The 20,297-nt window shown below is 49.7% G+C and overlaps 2 protein-coding genes across 2 annotated transcripts; both read right to left on the bottom strand.

Annotated features, from left to right (window-relative positions):
* Positions 1-1,479: 1,479 nt before the first annotated feature.
* Positions 1,480-12,832, bottom strand: LOC128721906 (uncharacterized; the record flags this gene model as incomplete). Its single annotated transcript, XM_053815708.1, has 2 exons — positions 1,480-3,508; positions 12,800-12,832. Coding segments are annotated over 2 exons (2,004 nt in total), but the record flags the coding sequence as incomplete, so codon positions are not given.
* A 528-nt stretch (positions 12,833-13,360) lies between these two features.
* Positions 13,361-20,035, bottom strand: LOC128722026 (galactosylgalactosylxylosylprotein 3-beta-glucuronosyltransferase P). The gene is made up of 5 exons (XM_053815837.1): positions 19,502-20,035; positions 16,783-17,005; positions 16,251-16,405; positions 15,888-16,178; positions 13,361-15,826 (listed from the first exon to the last, which is right to left on the bottom strand). Exons 1-5 carry the CDS (start codon positions 20,033-20,035, stop codon positions 15,719-15,721), a joined length of 1,311 nt encoding a protein of 436 aa, XP_053671812.1. The 3' UTR covers positions 13,361-15,718.
* Between the last annotated feature and the right edge of the window lie 262 nt (positions 20,036-20,297).

Raw genomic sequence — 20,297 nt, forward strand, 5'->3', positions numbered from 1 at the left:
CCCTCTTCCGAATGAATCCGAATCTACGTGTTCTTGACCAAAAAAGCACCTTCGATTTTGAGGCTGTAATTATGAAAATCCTGTGGTGAGTCTCTCTCCTTCTCTCGCTCACCCAACCGGTCTTCAAGAGTCGTAACACGAACCCAAAAAAATAACCCTCGTTGTAGCCCTGCAGCCAAAAGACGCTGTGCAGCATTCATTTCCATTTGCACAATTCAATGTGACTGTTGCTGTATGATCTTGTTCATATGGAGTCATCTATCTCCATCGTTTCAAAGTACCTTTTAGTTTGCGCTTCAACCAAACGTCAAACAACGCGCGCTCTACTTGGATCTGATAGCCTAACTTTATTATCGTTATCTTTTTTTGTAGTTCCTTACATTAACCTTAACAGAAGCTAACTTCATCCTACTGCGCTTGGCTGCCCTACTCTCCGTCTGTTGCATTCTCTGTACACAAGTGAAGCGATGCACTACGCGTGACCCGGTTTCTCACACCTTTTATTCTCTTTTGCTAAATTTCCATCCTTTGCTTAAAACAAACAACCTTCTTCCCGGCACCGGCCGGTGGCTGCGACCGGCCGGCACTTGTTACGGTCGTCGTGCTCGCTGATCACTTGCTCTTTCTTATCGACCTTTCGCATATGTTTCCTACTTTCCTAGCGCGTTTTGTTTTGCATTGCGCCACTACCTTACACACTACTGTACAACGTACACACAGGAAAAACCGCGGGGTTCAAAGAAAAGGACACATAAAATCGGAAAACAGAATATGTTGCTGAGGGAAACGAAAGAAAGATGGAGATTTTTCGATGAGGACAATCTTTGCCGGAGAGCGAGCGCGCTGATGGGAGGCAAAGCAAAAGAAACGCCGAGTGCCACACGTACGGCCAGGCCACCGATCACTCATCGCCTTCATGTGTGAAATGTATGCTCTGGCGATTTTTTTCTTCACTTTTAAATAGTGAGATAAGAGCTTCCCCGGTTGCTAGCGTCGTAGCAACTCAGCACGTTGCTCGAATGGACTTTCGTTGCAACTCGGGTAAAATGTACAGTTCCTAAATAGAGGATTAGGAGATAAAATTTTGCATCGATATAATAATAATTGCGGCGTACCGCAAAGCTGACATGTAAAACAACGGCAATGCGCGGTTAAACAATCATCTACAAAATGTGACAAGTCAACGGCGGAGCCGCAAAATATGTGTGATTAAATAAATGAATTAATAAAGCTGTTGCTTATTTGAACAAAGGGAAGAAAAAACGCTGCTGCTGTGCAAACTATCATCGATTGCGCACGTCAGAGCGGGGAAAAATGGCGATTCGACGAACTGTCCTGTCGGGGTTCATTGCAATAAAACTCAACCGCCGTCGTGTCGCCTCTGTCCCATCTGCGCAGATCGATCACGTACGTACGAAGGCCGCCAAATCTACTTCCCGCCCACAAATTCCACTCGCCCAGCCTCTCTAATCTCCTCTCGTCTGCCTATGAAATACCACCCACCCCCCGGGGGGAGGAGGGGCAACGGTGCCCCCTTCTATTCGATTTCCTGCTTCTGCAGGTTAATGAGCGCCCCGACAATGACCACAATGTCGTCCAGCAGCTTCAGCGTCCGCGCGTCGATGCACGTCTGCGGGCTCAGTATCTGATGGCTCTGGAAGTTCTCCAGGATGTTCTCGATGTAGTTCTTCAGCTTGAACGTTCTGCTTTTGCTGATCTTCTCCGACACGATGTCCTCGAAGTTGTCCTCGCTGCTGTTGCTAGCGCCGCCACCGAGCACACGCTCCAGATCGGAATCGTCTTCGGCAGCTGCGGACGCACCGAGCCGATTGCGGCCACCATGCCCACCGTTATTGTTGGTGTGATCGTGCCCGTTCGCCAGGCGATCCTCAAAGTTGTGGAAATTCTTGCCCGCGATCAGGTTCGTGTTGGTCTTGAACTTGGTCAGGAAGCCGGACTGGCTGAGCAGCTGCTCGTCGTCCGTCTGGACGCCAAACGCACGCGACACGAAGCACACGCATCCGTCGAGCGTGGATGCGACAAGGTACTTCAGCTTGTGGCACTGCTCATCCGGACAGTACGACGTGGCGATCTCCTCCGCGGGCAGCTGTTGCACGGCGTTCTGCTTCACCCGCACGACCAGGTAGTTCAGGATGAGGTGAATCCGGTGGAAGTGTTGCCGCAGGTTGATGGGCACGTTCAGCTTCATCGTGATGTCGTCCGGCCACAGGATGAAGTTGCGCAGGCAGTCCGCGATCTTAGGCACGTTAGTGTGAAACAGCAGATCGACCTCGGTGGCACCGAGCGCGAACACGTTGCCCAACCGAGCGCTGCTTTCGTTTTGCTTGATTTTCCTCAGCGTCAGTATGATGTCGCGCTGGTTCAGATCGAACCACTGGGCGAGCGAGTTCACCAGGAACATGCGATTCCGGCGCAACCCCAGAAACAGCATGGGAAACTCGTGCACCATCTGCAGCTTGGCTTTGGACGAGGTGACCGCTCCGATGTCACCGGCAGCGGTGCCACCACCAGCACCGCCGCCACTGCTTGTGCTGCTACTGTTCGGTCGCACCGGCAGTTTTCGTTTCACCTTCTTCCGGAACAGTCGGTTCCCGGCCAAGGCACCATCAGCATCCTCGATGTCCTCGCTGGCGGACGCGCTGCCACCCACTGTGGTCACCGCCGGTTCGTAGTCGTCCATCGCATTGTCCGGATCTTCCTGGTGTTGCTGCTGCTGATAGTCATCCATCGTCATTATGATCGATTCGGTGGCGGATGAGGAATCTTTCTCCAGCTTAAGGTTGTTCACCGTGCTCGAACGGACCTTCCGGTATCCGTCCATGACGTGATCTAGCGTCTCCTCGGCAGAGACCGTCGACGAGGACGTACGATCGTCCTCGTTGAGGTCCGCTACCAGCCGCTCTGGTTCGTTCTCTTCCCGCTCCTGTTCCTCGGCTTCGGTTGATTCCTGTTTGCGGACTAATTTTCGTCGTTGGGGTAGATTCGGCCCGTCCTCATCAGTGGATAGCCTCTGCTTGTCTGTGCCCCGTACGCCCGTAACCGATTCCGGGTGACGTCTCTTTCTTCCTGTCTCCTCGTCGTTCCTGCTTGTCGGTGGTAGATCCTCCTCTTCCTCCTCCTCTGTAACTACTTCCTGTTCCTCTTCCTCCTCCTCGTTCTCCGCACGTGTCTCGACGTTCTCTTGCTGTCGCTTGTCGTTTGGCAGACCACGCCGTGGCCGACCTCGTTTGTCCGCTGCTTCTAACGCAAGCAGATTGGCCGTGTTCTCCAGCTCCGGTGTTAGCTGCGCACCGGGAACGGAAGAGGCCGTCTGTTTCGCCCCGGCTAGCTTCTTCTGTTGCTGTTCTTTCTTCGTGGTACCACCGCCGGCGACTGTTGCCTGCACTGTCCCGTTCGCCTCACGCGTTTCCTTGCTGACGGCCGATCGAGTTCGCACTTTCTCGTGTGGTGGGATGGTGTTGTAGTTATGAATTTTCATAATACCGGCCTGCAAACGGGAACACGAACAGGAGAAGATCGTTAGGCTTTATTGTTTTTGGGGAAATCAAGCAAACAAAAATGGTTCTTATGTGGAGTGAGAGAGATGTACAACATCCAGAGAAGCTGTCTAGAAGAGCCATAGAGAACAGCCATAGAGAACTAAACCAATCTTATCCCCCACAATCATCCATCAGCGTGGTCAAGGTGAAAAAATCGATCAAACCCGCGCACACATGGTGCCAACGGAGAGCGTAAAGATACCACACGACGATCCATCAGTTGGTCAGCCAATTGCTTCAAACCAAAAAAAAAGGAGGCCACAAGAGATTTACGCACGCAGGCTTGCTGATGGAAGCGACACACTAATGATCGGGCTCCTTTTAAGGGAGGGGGTGGGTGGTGTACAAATCCAGCCCACATTTGTTTGGTGGTGGCTTATGTCACGAAAATGCACACGACGTTGGGGGGCATCGAAAGCCACCTGTTACGCTCTTGTCGATTTCCCTGCTCACGACACAGGCAGAAGCGATTCTACACCCATCATTATCGTGCCGTTTGCATCAAGCTAAAGTGCATGCATGCATGTGTCGCATTCCACCAACACACTCCCATTGGCAAGTGCTACACACGCGTACGCAGCATTGCGCGTCTATCCCACGCGCACGTGCGTGCTGGCGTAGATCTGAGCTGTGTTCGGTGAGATGATAGCGCGACTGGTACGCGAGGTCGAGGCGCGTTTCATTGCACATTGCACTGCACCGATCGCGGGCATTGGTTGGCGTTGTTACGTGAGCACACACAACCCCGCACATCAACCGTTGCGTTCCGAGGAATAGATGAACGAGAGCGAGCGAAACAAGCAAAATAAAAAAAGAATCAACACAACACACAATGCGCATTTTACAAATGCAAGCGCGCAAACACTGGCGCCCTCATATGCCGTTGTACGGATGCAGTCCCATAAGTCGACTCCTCTGTGGTTGTCGTCGTTGGGGGAGGGGGGAGAAACAATAGTCATCACAACCGGTCGTAGCTAACATTCCACGGCAGGCAAATGGTGGACACGCTTGTCGACGCGATTAGCTTGCCCTTGGGAAGAGACTCACTTTTTTCTTCATCAGTGTGTGCGCTCGAAGCGATCACACGCGAACGGGAAATGTCCCTAGCGGGTGCTTTCCACGCCAGGTGGATGTTGATCTCGTTGACACGCCAACACACGCCACTCACACTTTCGCTCTGGGGGGGGTCAAAACTTGCGTATCCTCGTGGACGAAGCGTAAAACCGACGCGCCACCAGAAGATCACGCTGCGACTCACAACGATCGGATGCCCATAAACGGGCGAAAAAGCATCCAAAAAGGACTGTCTTCGACCTGTGCTGCTGGCTGCCCACTTTCGACTCTCAAATTGCTGCTCCCTCAACAGCAGGGTGGGTGGTGGTGGGTTGGGCAATGCTGGCTGCCCATTTAGAGAGAGAGAGAGACCCCTCGTCTGTGTAAGCGAAGTCTATTTCGAGCACGCGCGCGGGCGCGAACCGACGAGTGTCGAAATCGTTTTGTCGATGGACCCACGTTGCAGACTGCTCAGAACTAGAAATCGATGTGGTCGGGAGGGTGCGCCACCACATTCACATTGGGGGGATGAAAATGCAGCAACGACGCTTCCCACACACCCTATCGAGGGGGTGAATTTTCAACCCGATCGAGAGACACCGAAAAAAAACCACAGCTTCACTGGTCGTGTGCGCGCGACTCGATTCGAAGGTGACGCGACGTTTAGTGACCACGAGAGGGATCGTTCGACTGGTGCATCCGGTGGTGATGATAGTCAACGGTTGCAAGTGCAACCCCTTCTCTAGATCCACAAAGGGACGCTCTCTTGGGTGGAGCTCTCACGCTCATCGATTTCTTTTATAATGCTGTTAAAGTGAGAGAGAGAAAACTTGATTAAACGATCACACTCGCCCTGCCGTGCAAAGGGCTAAGGGAGGTGTACACTATTGTAATATTCGAGGAATAAAATCAAGTGATCCATCTCAACAGTGAGACGATATTGGTTTACTATCCATTGCAGAGATAAAATAGAGATCGGACTATCATTTAGACACCCTTAGGATGTTAACTAACAAATAATCCAACAGCTATTTGGACAGAAAGCACATGCCTCGATGCTGAGCCAAGCCGGTGAGGAATTTAAACAGTAGTGCGATCATTCAGAACTACCTAACAACCCGTGTTGGCTATTCTCTAATGGAGGAGCGAAACCAACGTCGTAGCTTCTGTTGTAACTGCTCCTATTGAGGAGTCATACACGTTACGCTATCTGCGGTTTCTTCCAGCACATCTTATCGATGATCCCTCATGCACAATCATCGCGCCATTTAGTAAATGCGTATCACTTTTCCCGTTTCCAGCTATCGTAGTGAATCTACACCATGTAACCATTTGAGGGGTTATTTTGCAAAATGTGCTAACAGGTCCCCAAAAATTGATACATGAAGCGCATTAAACTGCAGGTGTTAGACGATGCACTCACTGTTTGATAAGAAACGAATACGAACTGTGGCTGTAAAATGATGCAACTATACTGTAGGAACGTGTTTTAACGGACTGTTTAAAAGCATCCGCAGCACAGCGAAAACTCCGTCAACTGTCAGGCACAGTTGGTTTCAGTACACACAACCCTCGTCCGTTGATAAAGCATAAATTATCGCAACGATAAGACGAGAGAACGCCAACGTCTACGACACGAGGAGAAAAATAGGGGCCAGTGGAAACAAATTCTCAACACCCTGCGTCGAGCGGAACCACAGTCCTTGTTCAAATTGTTCAAATAAATAAAATGCAACGGGTTCGCTCCATCTCGCTTGCTCGCTCGCTCACTCTCGCAATCTCTCTTTCTCCGCCATTGGCTCACTCTCGCTCTCTCACACGCTCTCTCATCGTTTTGCACCGTTCCTACGGCGACGTAAGCCTGGCCGAACAAACACACCAACAATCATGGCATACTTGGACGGTGAAAAACGCGCGCATTTTTCTTCGCACCAGTGGAAGAGCGCGCGCACAATGAAATATGCTTGAAGATCGACAGCGTGAGAGAACTCGCTCACTACGCTGAGCAACACATCACCATCAACTATCGCAATAAAGGGCGAAGGCGAACCACCAGCGATCATCGTGAAGCTGTGAGTCATCCTGGGTGTGTGGTCGTAAGATCGCGAAGCGCGCGATCGCGATCTTCAAGCGATGTTTTCCTGCCGTTGAATCAGTGTCTCTCTGGTGTGTTTGTTTACGAGGCTTACGGGTTTACATCGTCCTAAACGATAAAGCCCCCACTTGATGTAGCTTTGTTTACACCGATCTGGTTCGGTAGCAGAAGATCATAGAAGGGGAGCGCCCGTATAAACACGCAAAGGGAATAGGGCCTGGCCCTGGTTCTGGATACCCTCGGAACAACTGAATTGAAGCATGCACAAAGTTGTACATTATCGTACACCGATCCGTTGAACGGGTAATTAGTTCCATTCATACCATCATGTCGTTTCTCGCTGGCTGCTCTTTCGTGCCCTCCAACGAAAGGGAAAAGGTTCGACGGTTCATAAAAGCTCAGTAAACCAGCGCAATAATTGAGTCGAGTAAATGAAAAAAAAACACACCCTTTTGCAATTCATAGCTTAAAAGTCTGCCCGAAGCCCGAAAAGAAAATGCCTCCCCCCTACCAACACAAGAAGCCCAAACTCAATGCAATCGCGTAATAGCGCAACCGATAACTACATAGCGACGGAATAATCATACACCGCTGCCTCGTTCCTCCACAGAGGGGTTGAGAATTACTTGTACCCGCGAACCCATCGCCTTAAAAGGCAAATATATGCCTTACGCTTGCGGTGTATATGCTTCGTTGGTTAATCAGAAGAAAAGAGGAAGAGGTGTGCAAGAAATAAAAAAAAAGCGAACTACGTGTGGAAGCACACGGCAAAGAAAAACGGAAGAATCGGCGGAAAACGTCCGACCACTCTTCACGTCTTCGCGCGCGCGCTAGAGAGGGCGAGCGGCGTGGCGGCGGATGTGAGTGATAAAGTGGAAACGCGCGCATGGAGCGGGAAAACGATGAACCAGCGATCAGGGGGGGGGGGGGGGTGGTTGATGGAGGAGTTTTGCCCGTGTCCGAGTCAGCTAAATATTGGCCCGCGAGGTGAATTGGACGTTACAAAAAAAAGCGTACCCTTGGAGGTTCCCTTTCCAGCCCAGCCCACCCAACTCAAGGGCTAAAGGCTAGGAGAATCACCACCACCACACCCACCGGAAAAGGGGCGTCGTCCTCGGTTGCCCCGGGGGGTGGTGTGTTGTGCCCTTTTTGGTGGAGAGAGAGGTGTGCTCGGCCATGTTGAAAATTACCGAACGCGCGAGCTACTTAAGCTTTTCCGATGTGCGATATGATGAGCCGGACGCATGAAAATCGTAATAATAATCTGATAATCAGATACGATCATGCGATGAAGGTGTTTAGAAAAGAAACTAGCCATAGCCAAACGGCAGGAGATCGTAAACTAACGCTTACTGATGATCATGTGGACTATGGACGAAACAAGAGACGATAGCCCGTTTCGGAACTTCGAAAAAGACCTGAATAATAATCATTTTGGAAAACGATGAGGGCAGTTCATTACACCCTTACATCCCAAAATTCTCGATTTCCAGCACTGTCATTCAACGAGCGTTTTGTTAATTAAAAGAATGATTGTCCTGCGCTTCTTAGGCACAATTAGGCTACACTCTGTGTGAGGAGCTAGCTTGGAAGAGTGATGGGAAACAGCGACGGTATCTCGCCCGAAATACAACATGTGAGTGAGAATGAGCTCAGTCAACCAGAAAAGCGTAGTTGTTGACTCGAACGGGTATAGATTAGCGCCACATGTGATGCGTGCGCTATTATTTATCACACCCCGATGCCGAGGTTTGCACGCCATTTTCATGCTCCTTTGCGTCCCTTACGACCGAAACGCCTGCAAATGAAAGGGATCTTTTAGATCAAGACCTTATACGGTCACAAAGTAGGGCTTCGCAAATGATAGAGTAGCCGTTGAGACATACATTGGAAAAACCCACGTGATAATGGCGCTATTACATTCGAAATAAAACCCCACTTATCTACTGCCCTACCAACCACTCCTTCAGGAGTCTTCCCAAACGGCATCGGTTAGTGCTGTTTTGCTTATTTAGACAATATTAACCCAGATTCATGAGGACGTGTGTGTGTAAATGGAATAGCTTTGAGGAAGGTAAAAAAAGTAGCTGTTGCTAATGCGAGAGCAAAAAAAAGGGCTTATAACAAGTGCCTCTCTCCGGTGGAGTCGACATTTTGTAACAGAATCGATTTCGTCACGCGAAACCTCCTCATACGAAGAAGGGAATCGAGTGAAAATACTCATGGGAAATTAAAACATAGTCCCACCACATAGCCGGTTGTATGCTAAAAGCATTCGCAATTGATAGCATCGCTAATAAGCGATACAAAAACCATCCAAAATTCACAACACAATTTTTCGAAGCAATCTGTACTCCATCGCACTGAACATTCAACTGCACAAGGCAACTGAGCGATGGAACACTTCCAAACATGGTTAGAGAGCTTCAACGGTTTGGCGTCTTTGGTTCTTCCATGGCTTCATTTTCCGTTTGCTTATTCCGGTGTTTGCACTGGGCGCAATCTGTCTTGCCCATACACACACACACACACACACACACACACACACACACATATATATATATAAGAACACACGCTTCTAGACGTATAGATTCAGCTGCTGGCTGCGATAGATGGATTCGACATTGCTGGATGGAACACGAAATGGTTCACGTTTTAAAACAATCCTCGCAACACACCAAGCGAAAATGACGCCGATAAACGTTCCATATTTAATCCAATTTGTCGTGTCGATTGGGAAGCATAAACAATATTGTAGTTGCCGCTAGACTTTGCCGTGGAACGCTGTTTTTTTTTCTGATACACTCTTATGTGGTGTTGCCGCAGTTTTCCTCCTTACGGCAACGTAACACACACACACGACCTCATATGGTCTACATGCTTGTGCTATTTGGTACGAACGTGGCATCAAGTGCTTCCGGTAGCCAGCGACATTTTCTTTTCCCAAGTTCCAATTGCACGATATTTATGATGCTTGAGTTACACGATAAGAGCGAACCTCACGTGCCAACGGGTTCTGCTGTTGGGGTTTTCTTAGCGTGGAAAATTGCCGTGGTACAAACAATCAATATAAACACGCTACCGGTAAGCTGTGCACACAAGGACGAAAGTGTAACATATTTCGTCATCGTAATGCGTTCATATGCAAGAACAGTGGTGTCGCTGAAACACACTTGCTTAGCTTACTTTTATACGTTCACTAATGATGGACTTTGGGCTGAAAATTCACATAAAACCCGCATCGTTCGTTTCGCGCAAACACCATTTGGGGTTTCTTCTCTCTAAAATGGTTATCAACCGCTTCCCAGATCACGTTGTCACATGGTCTTCTGCAGACGCATATTACAGGTTTGCCCTAAAGCAAACGGCGAAATAATTGTGTTTTACGCAGTTTTCCTTCAACCGAATAGTCTTTATGCTCACTCGCACACACTCGGTTCAAGGACAATTTCCTATTTCCCTAGGCATCCGGAGACAAGCTCCTGCAAATTCGAACAGATTTTCCTCATTCTAAAAGCCGTTTGCATAGTAGGCGCTGGCTGCTGGTTGTGCCTGGGCTGAATTACGTATCTCCGTGGAAAATCCCGTCTCCCAGAGCACGACACGCGTGGGTACGGCGATAAAAGGGCAAGAATACGCACACAAATAGGAAACCAAACCCTTATCCTTGCCCGTTCCGGAACGGGAAAGTGGAAATCTTTCTCTTTATCGCCACATCCACGCCACGGAGCCCAGCGAAAACGCGGTGCAACAGAAATACTATCGACGCCGCCGACGACGCCACCGCCAGTCGTCGACCGACGGAAATCATGCGTTCTTGCACACGTGCTCTCTCGCTCGCTCCCTATCGCTATCGCTGGCGCACGTCTCGCAAGCCATTATCCTGTGCTCGAGATACGGCGGAGAAAGGAATCCGCCGCGCTACCTCGAATCAGAAAGAGAGCGCATGCAGCCGAAAAAAAAAAAGAATGCCAACTCTAGGTGAGAGCGCACTCTCTCGCGTGTATCGAGACCGTTCCTTATGTTCCTCACATTCGCTCTCACGCTCTCGCTCTATCGCTTTCTCGCTCGCACCTACACGCGCGAACGGTGGCATGCAATGGAGCCACCGTTTTTTTTTAAACGCGCAGCGGTATCGCTCGCTCGCGGCTTACCTCACCAAGGGGTCAAGCGCACGCCACACTCAACCAACACCACCACAGAGAACCGGAACGGACGAGTGAGGCAGAAGACCCGCGCAAAAGCAAGCAAAATCCGTGACACGCACTCACTACTATATCGCGCGCAGTGCGCCGTGTCTCGAGGAACAGCGAGAGAAAGGATTCTTTTCACCACCGTGGCGTGGTGGTGCTTGCCATGGGGAAAAGCAAGAAGAGAAGAGATCGCTTCTTCTCGCTCGCACGCCTCATCTCCCGCGTGTCCTACCTTTCAGCACACACAGTAAAAGCGCGGCAGCACTAATAAGAAGCGCGATGATATCGACGATGTGCGCCACCGTCTAGGCAGATAATGTGCGAAGAACCCGCGGCGTTAACGTGTTGCTGCCGTCTGCACAGCCCTCGCTTCCCCACGCACACATACACACACACACACGCACGCAATTCACACGCACCTCCAACACACTCCCATTGCGCTGGGTTTCGCCGCGGTTCCACGTCGGTTGGCGGCTGCGTTGCTGCTCGATTAATCGGAACAAAATGTGTATATAAATTTCAAAGCGAGTTGTGTTTTTGCGGTCAAACCCGTACTCGCGGGACTATTCTCGCTCTCGCGATTCCGTTTCCACGCACCACGCTCTCACCTCATCGGAGCACACACAAGCAACCGTGTTTTTTGTACCTTTTCGTTCGTCCGTTCGCTCGCTCTTTCTCACTTACTTTCTTGCTTTTCCGCTTTCGCTCGCCTGGCGCGTGGTGCAAACAAGCCGTGCGCGGTCTCGCTCTCTCTCTCTCTCTCTCGCCACCAAATACGCTCAGCGTACCAAATACGCGTACGGTGCGGAGCCAGAAAGCTAGTAAAATTCTCCCGGTGTGTGGCTGCTTCGCTCTCGCTCACTCGCGCTGCCACACCGTTCGCTCGCACGCGCGCACACACCACTCTCACCGTCCGGTTTAGGTTACGCGGGCAAATGCGACTCAAGGCGAGAAAAAAAAAGACCCGGGTGGGGCGGCGATGCGTGGTGTGTGCTGGCCTGTAGCTGGACGAAGGCTTTCCTACCACACACCACTTCAACGCACTGACTCTAACTGACCCCGAGCGACGCAGCCGGGCAACCATGCGGGGGTTAAACCCTAACTGCTGCTGCTGCTTCTACTGTTGGTCCGTCACGCGACGCTTCTTCTTTGCTGCGCGCCTTGGGGCGTTAGTTCGCCGGCTGGGTTTGCCTCTTTTTTTTCGCCTCACCGTATCTTGCTTCCTGCGAGAGGTTCCTGTGCACCCACGGTCACCACCTAACACACAATATGCACGCACGCACGCACGCACGGTAGCCCCGCGAAGTGCTGCACACCGTTCTGTTGTTCTTTTCTGCTCATCCGCGTAACCGTCGAGGAGGTCGCCGTCGTCGTCACAGGACACAAAGCGAGTAGATTATGCACGCAGCACCACGCGCTGCTGCCGCCACCGCCGCGCACGAAAAATTGTAGCCAACGCGCCGAGAGCGGCGCGTTCGAGAGTCCAATCGAGATGGTACGCACACACATTCACACGCACCGTGAGCGGCGAGCGCGAGCGAGCAGACGGTGAGCGCGAGTTGTCACGCACACTACCAACGCTGTCTCACTACGGCTCGCTCATCCACCCGGCGGCGGCACTGATTATCGCGGTCCTGCTCACGCGCCGAGAATGACGCATCGCTGCATCTCACTCTCGTTGCGCGCCCTGTTATCCTGCTTTTTTTTTCGCAGACCCCGTAAATTGAGGAATCCCGAGACTCAGCCGCCTCGTGGCATCGTGATGCGGGTTTTACGTCGAATCACGCACAAAATGGCGTGATACCTTAACGTGCCCGGGAAGCGATTAGGGAAATGGTCACACCACACGCATTCACGGGAACGCACGAACCTTGGGAAAGAGGAATTTTCACACTTACCACACGAGCAGCTTGTTCGCTTGTATCTTTTGCGAACCAAACCAGAGGGCCTCACTGTGCTCCGCTGTGTGCGTGCCCACTCGAAGGCTAGCTGCTGCGTCGTACGGCAGCGTGCGAGTGTGTGCGTGATGGTGCATCGTCTCGCTAGAGCGGGAGAGAGCGCATGATGCCTGCTGCACTCACACACGCGTTCCTAGGCGCGTACCAACGCCAACGGGAACGGTTTTTCTCCGATACGCATTTCTGCACCGACGAAAAAATGGACGATCGAAAATCTTCGGTGTAACTACGCACCAATTGGTTTTTACGTGCGAGATGCTATTCGTGGGCTAATTACTGCAAAAATTTACCCCACCAACGATCCTTCGTGACGTTGGAAGCGTTTGAATTTTGACGTTCGTTGAAATATCTAACGAAAATGTCAAATTTTCCTTCATCTTTCACAGTGCGCCGTTGCCATCGTTGCGCTGGCCAAAACATTCCCCATTGCAACCGTTGGGCTTAAGAACGGGATAAAATCAAACGCACGAAACAACAGGCACACTGGTGCCGAAATCGATAAGATAGAAGTCAAGTTTATTGTTTTTCTCTTGTTTCCTCTCCTTCAAAAGTCACACCCGACAACCAAATAGAAGATTATCACTGAACTGGATGTATACCGGTACCATTTTGTTTTGCAGTTTCTCAGTTTTTGGGGATGTCGCCTGTGTGTCGCCGATTGTACCTTCTTACATGTTTCTTCAAATTGTTCCTACCTCCAACCGTCACAGAATCGATTCTGCAAATGCCCCTTCACAGGGGTAGTCTATCCTATCCTACACGGACTTTCAAACGCCCCACGGAAATGGTGCACTAGTCCCCTACAAATGCAGCTAAAGATCACAAATTTCTTCCTTTTTCTTGCTTCCACGGCATGCCCAGTTTCAGACCTTCACAGGAACATCTATAAAACGAACGATTTTTCACGGTGTAGTTTCACGTGTAATATTTTAATTAACGCATACTGATGAGAAAAGAGAATATCCTTTTTAATACAGCTAATGTTCGCGTTGAGTAAAGCCCAAACACGATCGTCGGCTTTCTGCTTTGTACGTAGAGATATGGAAAGAATGCTGGAAAGCTTTATCAGTAGCTTTAGAAAGGGAATCGTACGCAGAACTATCTCGAACTGAATACACAAGACTTATACGAAAAGATGAACAAACGCAGTACGCAGTAGTAATATCCTACTCACGATCGATAGTCATTAAACAGCTAGTTTTACATCAGAAGAAGCTCGTTTGCGAAAGAGATTTTGCTCTTGTTTTTTTTTTTTTTAATATTGTGATATCAATATCTTGTTCATTAACATATGCGCTTACATATTAGAGGAGAGAAAGGAACCTGGAAAGCAGTTTCTCTGCTAGCTAATGTCTGTAGATGTTTATGGCTCCTGTTAACTTGAATTCAGGAGACCGAAAAGCTTTCAGTATTGATTGCTTTACACCGTTGCTGGAAAAGGTACGTTCGGTAAGTTGGTAAGATTTTCATCCCAATTTGCCTTTTTTCTTGTTTTTCATTTTTCGTTTTCTTCTCTTCTCGCTCCAAATGCATTCGCTCGCTGATAGCACGGGAATGTTTGGCGATGGCAAGGCAATTAAAACTATTTTCCAAACAGATCTTGTTTGCAACAATATACCGATCGCTTACCTACATTAACTTAGGGATGAAGAAAAAAAAAAGGAATCCTCGAATATCGCTATATTTACAAATATACCTCCTTGGGATCACGACGTAGATGCGTGAGAAAATTTCCTTTCAAACTTTGATCTCAAATCCACCGCTGGTACACCGCTGACTAATCACTAGAAATTTGTTAAAAAACGTTACTATCTAAAAACACTCCACACACGTGGGCGATGACCAACCCACCTGGGGGTACTGGGTTGTGGATTCTGTTCATCCTTTACTCGAGTGTTCATAGCGAAACGTGAATGTATGTAAGTGTATATAGGTTGAATATTTTACGGGCTATGTATACGCTTGTTAACGATTATGGGAGCGTCGAACGAAGAGTTTCGTTCCGGTTGGATGGTTGCCATTTGAATCATATTTTCGAATAGCCAAATGAACGCAAAGAGTTAAACGAAGGGACGATATAATATAGAAAGGATGTATATCTTGCTAATCAAGTTCGCTCCCGTTCGATCCTCCTTCGGTGTGTTCCAAGTCGTAAACAAAAGAAACCCATCCAATGATCTTTCTTCGATTTTCACTAGTTCTGCTCGCCCTAGCCACCATCATACGACCTCGCGCAAATTATGCCACCGCTACACGTAATATCTACAGAATCGCTTCCTTTCTCGACAAATGGGTTTTAGATCAGTTTTGGCCACTTCTTTGGTGCATATACTAACCTACGCTAATCTCAATAAAATGGGACAGTGTTGCTTGATGTTTTGCTTCGTCTTTTGCATACCTACTATATTTTCGCGTTGCTTCTTTCTCAGCGGAAAGTTGCCTACTCTGCGTTTCGAGCGTGTCAGTTCGGTTCGTACGCATTTGCGAGAACCAATGCGTGGAATGGTATAATGGGTGTTGGCCGCGCGCTTGCCAAATAATGCATCGACACACACCTGCACCGTCGGAGAGACTTAAGTACCAATTATACTGCCTGCCCGGCGCAACTCCTCATCAAATTTGAGCCGCCAACTGTAGCCCCACAATGGAAAGACATCAACGGAGCCGCTTCGTACACACGCAGGACACATTTTGGAACCTAGTCTTCTCCCGTATACCGTCGTCGCAGTACGGCTCCTGATTTGTCCATTCCTTCCAACGACTCGGAGCTCTTTATGGGCCTCCTCTAAACACCCAGACGGATAGTTTCTTCAACCAACGCGGCACCATCAGCGAATGTCCGGTCGTATTCCACTCTTTCTACACGAGCCACCCGGTCAGCTGTACCAGATTCGTGCCACCGTACTTCTTGCGATCCAGCGCCGGTGCGGGTGGATTTTTCCTCGCCTGCGTGTGCCACGTCAGAATCTGCAAAAAGAACAGGACAGTTTAGCCTGCTATGCTGAGAAGAGCCGGTGCAGTTCGTTACCTCGGTGCAGTTGGATGCCAACAGTTCCACCTCCTTCAGCTCGAGCGGTTCGAGACTGCGCAGGAAACCATCCTCCTCATAGCCAGGTTTGAACGGCATCTGGGCTTTCGGGCGAGAATGCAGGAACTTCACCGATACTGCAAAGCCGGCCATATCCAGTGGATACTTGCGGCCACCCAACCAGCCATCGTAGAAACCCGTAATAGAGCCGTTCTTCACGATCGGTGAGCTGACCTGGTACTTAGAAATCAGACCCACCGGAAACATGGCCACTTTGCGTACGTGCCGTAGCTTTTGGGACGATTAAGAAAGAATCACATCATCATACATGTGTGGAGAAATAAGATCCAGAATAGGATTTACCTGTTCGAAGAGCTTCAGATTGTAGGTGTTATCGTCGTCGGCAAAATAAAGGATTCCCTCCGTTGCATTGGCTCGGATCCACTGTAGCGCTCGATTACGATTAGATACACCGCGAGGCTTGACCTTCTGCTTGCGATACTGTGCTGGCATAGGTGCTGAAGGCAAAGAAAATATCATTAACTATCTCAACTGGAAAACTAATTCTAGAGTAGCAAGAGTTTTCAATCCCAAGCAATTTGACACCAAAATTAAAAGAAAATGAGCATCCACAGGAAATCAGGAGTGAAACGGATTTAGTAGCATTGAACGAGTTTTGCAACTCATTAAGCTTAATTGTAACTGCCAAGAGTGAGCTCGATCAATTGCAATTTAATTTGCGAACTCTAATTAACATCTGCGGCAACCTTGACTTAATCAGCGTCTCTACGAGCGACCGTCAGGGGAATGGAATGCCACAGCAAATTTGTTTTCAGGATGCCTCCCATTTTCAGTTGCCTTTGTAAATGCAGTTTGCGATATAAATTTCACCTACCAGCGAGCTGCACAAACGGGACCCCAATCTCGCTCAGCAACCGGGCAACGGGTTCGGTGCGATTCTCCGAATCTTCGACCACGATCCACAGGAGGTTCTGCACGTGCTTCAGCGTGTAACCGAGCCGGGTGAGCTCCGGTATCTGTTCCGGCCGGCGGTACGTCGGCGTGATGATGTACAGCGGGGGCAGCACCTTCGTGTCCACCGGAAATCGATACGGCACCTGGGAACGAGAGAGAAAGAGAGAGAGACAGTGAAGCGCACAATTAAACTAGCTATCAGCGGGAGTTTCCACAGGAAGTTGTCTAATTGTCGAAAAGAAAGTTTGTCGTGCAAACTCTGCTACTGCTACTGGTGCTACCTACCGCTGTTAATCAGCAATTTGTGTGGCGATTATTACCCACCCATTCTTCGGCGAAGCACAGCGGAAGCCTTCCCGAAGCCCCAAAACTGTGCCAATTTCGAGTGAATAACTTATCGTTCAATTAATTTGCCCCTCAAAAAAGCGGGCTTCTCGACCTATTCTAGCAGGGATTCTGCGGGAGTTTTGGCACGCTCGAGCGAATTTAGCGAAAGACTACTATGCGGCCGCCAGTTTCGAGAAAGCATCACGACAGCGCTCCGAAAAGCGGAAGGAGCAAATCCAGAACGAACTGAAAGAAAATCCAATCACTGTCACACATTTGAAGCAGCGTGATATCCGAATTTTCAAACGCACATCGAACTGGCAAAAAATTGTTTTCCTTTATTCCTCCCTGGAAACAGCCCGACCGCCGTTTCCGCACGTGTGGAAATGATTGCGCAATGTCCTACAGTACCGTCTGCCAGTGTCTAACTTTCGGCACGTCGAACAAAACTGATCACTTATTCATGGAACTAGTGTTGTGTGGCGTACTGTTGATGCTGTTTCGGTCGCTCTTTTTTTCCAATGGCTCCTTGGATTGCGAGACGACAAGTGACGGTCGAGCTGACGGCTGGATTTAATGGATCGGAAAATGGAAGCTCCATGCTGGAAAGCGTACGTTATTGTGCAGCAACACGGACAGAGAGCGCCACATCACGTTTAAACATTCAATCGAACCATTGCAGCCAAAGCCCATCATTAACGTTTGATCACACGTTTCAAGTCTTACGAAAGCTGTGAGTTGGTATCTAGAGCAGCACACAAACTTCAGTTGGTCCTACAATGGATCGTCTGGATCCAAGCAACGTTATCCTGGAGACTTCCGGTTCCGGCCGCTTCTCTTCGAACGGGATGTTGTCTCGCAGGATTTACTTTCTAATCAAAATTCCCTCGTCCACGCGGAAACGGGCAAGATTTCCCCAGGGTGATGTAAAGCAAAAACACACCTTCACACACCGTACATCATCTCGTGTGTGTCACGGTGGATGAAATATTGAGCTGACATTAAATTATACATGCTGCCGCGGCCCAAGACTGAGAGCGCGCTTGCACGTCAATCCATCAGCCGGTAGTGGCGGACTAATCGAACCCCCGGTCGATAAAGCGAAACGTCACCACCACTTGCACCACCTGCCGAAGGACACCTGCTAGGACGGCAGGGAAGGTAAGCGATTGTAATTGCATGCATGCATGCACGGCCCACTTCAACGTGGGCCCCCTTTCTCGCCCAGCATCGAACGCTTCAAAGCGCGATCCAATTGAAACAACAACCGCACAACGAACACGCCCACGCTCCTGCTGACTTCACTGGTCCAACATCCGGTGCATCCAGGCGGCTTCTTCCATGCTTATGGTCCGATGCATCCCGGCTCCCGGCTGGCAATGTGCACTCAATCGTGCGCTGGTTCGCTCGCAACCGGAACCAACCTTCCTGCCACCGCCGTTGGGGATGCTGCACCTTCGGGGACGGGGATTCTGGCATCCTGTTACGCTGCTGTTACGGGAAACCCTACGACTAAACTCGTTGAGCTTGCGTCTCTAATGCTGACGAACCGGTTGGGCAAAAAAGGTGAATTAAAGGGCGCAAAGGATAACGGGCCGCTCGATGGAATGGAACGAGCGGCAAGTTAATTTGAAGCGTCTCGGTTTCACCTGACCAGCGAGGCTACCGTGCTGCTGCTTTCCTATTGATGGATGAATGCGCCATCCTTCATACCGGCGCTCGGGAATGTACTGGAAAATGCAATTTATTTGACCGGCGGTGGTGCTTGGAAAGGATGCAGCAAAAGCTTCGTTCTGTGCCAGTATTTGGTTGTCGGAACAGGGGGCAATGTTAGCGCACGTATGCTGCACGGATCGTAATGTGGGCAAAAAGAGCGCCTAACATCGTCCGTATGGATAGGGTAAGCGTTGTGACAAGCCACTATGAAAACAGCTACAGTGGTTTTTGAGCCAATCGGGGGAGTAAATCACACACTCCCGCATTGCTGTTGGTAACAAAAGTAAGCAGTGCACATTAGGTACTTCAAAAGCGATTACAAACATCTGCAGGGAGATGTGAAGTCCGGCGAGAATACTGAATTTATGATTACGTCAATATAAACAGAGATTTGATATGTCATTTACATTCAGTGCCGCCCCAATAATAGGAAAAATCCATCATACTCATCTACCAGAGGTAAGTTCAAATACTTGTTTAGAGTCAAAGATATTGAGCAAAAAACCTAGCCAAAAACAAATTGGATAAACGACCCTGGGAAGATGAATTACATCACGAATTTTAGTACTAAAGCCCTATCAACTCCCTGTACTTACGTGATCAGTGGTTCCGATGGTCAATGAGCCATCTGCCGACTTTACCATCTTGCCCGTAGTCGTCGTCGAGGTGGACGTCACCCTAGCGGTCGTTGTCGTGGCTGCCGTTGTTGTCGTGGTAGTGGTCGTCGTCGTAGCACTCGAGCTGCTCGTAGCCGCCGAAGTGGACGAAGATCTATCACTGAGCTTCAACGGAACGTCCTTAGAATTGAGACTTCTCGAGCGGATCTTCTCCCCAAGCGCCGGCAAAGGATCTCCGTACAGCAGCTCAAATCCGACATCTCCCTGCAGTGGTGCAGCTAGCGCTTCCGGACCAACCGACAAATCGTCGTCCGGTCCGTTCGCTGCAGCCGCCCCATTTCCAACGAGACTGGTGATCGAACCCTGGTTCTGGCACACGAGGAAAAAGATCGAGCTGACCAGCAGCATCAGGTACAGTTTGTACGATCGAAGCATGGTTGTGATCGGTAGAGCGCTTGTCAGCCAGCGGCAGTGTGATTCCTTTTCCCGGCGCTGTCGGATGGGTTTCTGCATCGAGTATCGATGCCACCTTCCTACGATTCCAAACCTTACTTCCACACTATACGGCTCGCTATATACTCTCTATTTATTCTAGCTACGGTCGGGCGGTGATCCAGCAATCGCAGTAGTTCGCAGCTCAAACGCCGTTGGAACTTCGGCACAAATTCCTTACAGTCCTAACTACGAAGCAATGGCATTGAGCGACAGCTGTACGCTCTGCGATATGTTTGTACAGACGGATGTAGTTCGACTCGAACCGACGCTGGTACGTCGG

The sequence above is a fragment of the Anopheles nili genome, chromosome 2 (assembly GCF_943737925.1).
Source record: "Anopheles nili chromosome 2, idAnoNiliSN_F5_01, whole genome shotgun sequence".
NCBI lineage: Eukaryota > Metazoa > Arthropoda > Insecta > Diptera > Culicidae > Anopheles > Anopheles nili.

What these genes read in the sequence shown, in the direction of transcription:
- LOC128722026 (XM_053815837.1), bottom strand. Translation starts at nt 20,035, where the DNA reads ATGCAGAAACCCATCCGACAGCGCCGGGAAAAGGAATCACACTGCCGC. An exon ending in CCATCGGAACCACTGATCAC is followed by an intron (nt 17,006 to 19,501) that starts GTAAGTACAGGG and finishes TCTCGTTCCCAG; the next exon opens with GTGCCGTATCGATTTCCGGT. An exon ending in CCCGTTTGTGCAGCTCGCTG is followed by an intron (nt 16,406 to 16,782) that starts GTAGGTGAAATT and finishes CTTTGCCTTCAG; the next exon opens with CACCTATGCCAGCACAGTAT.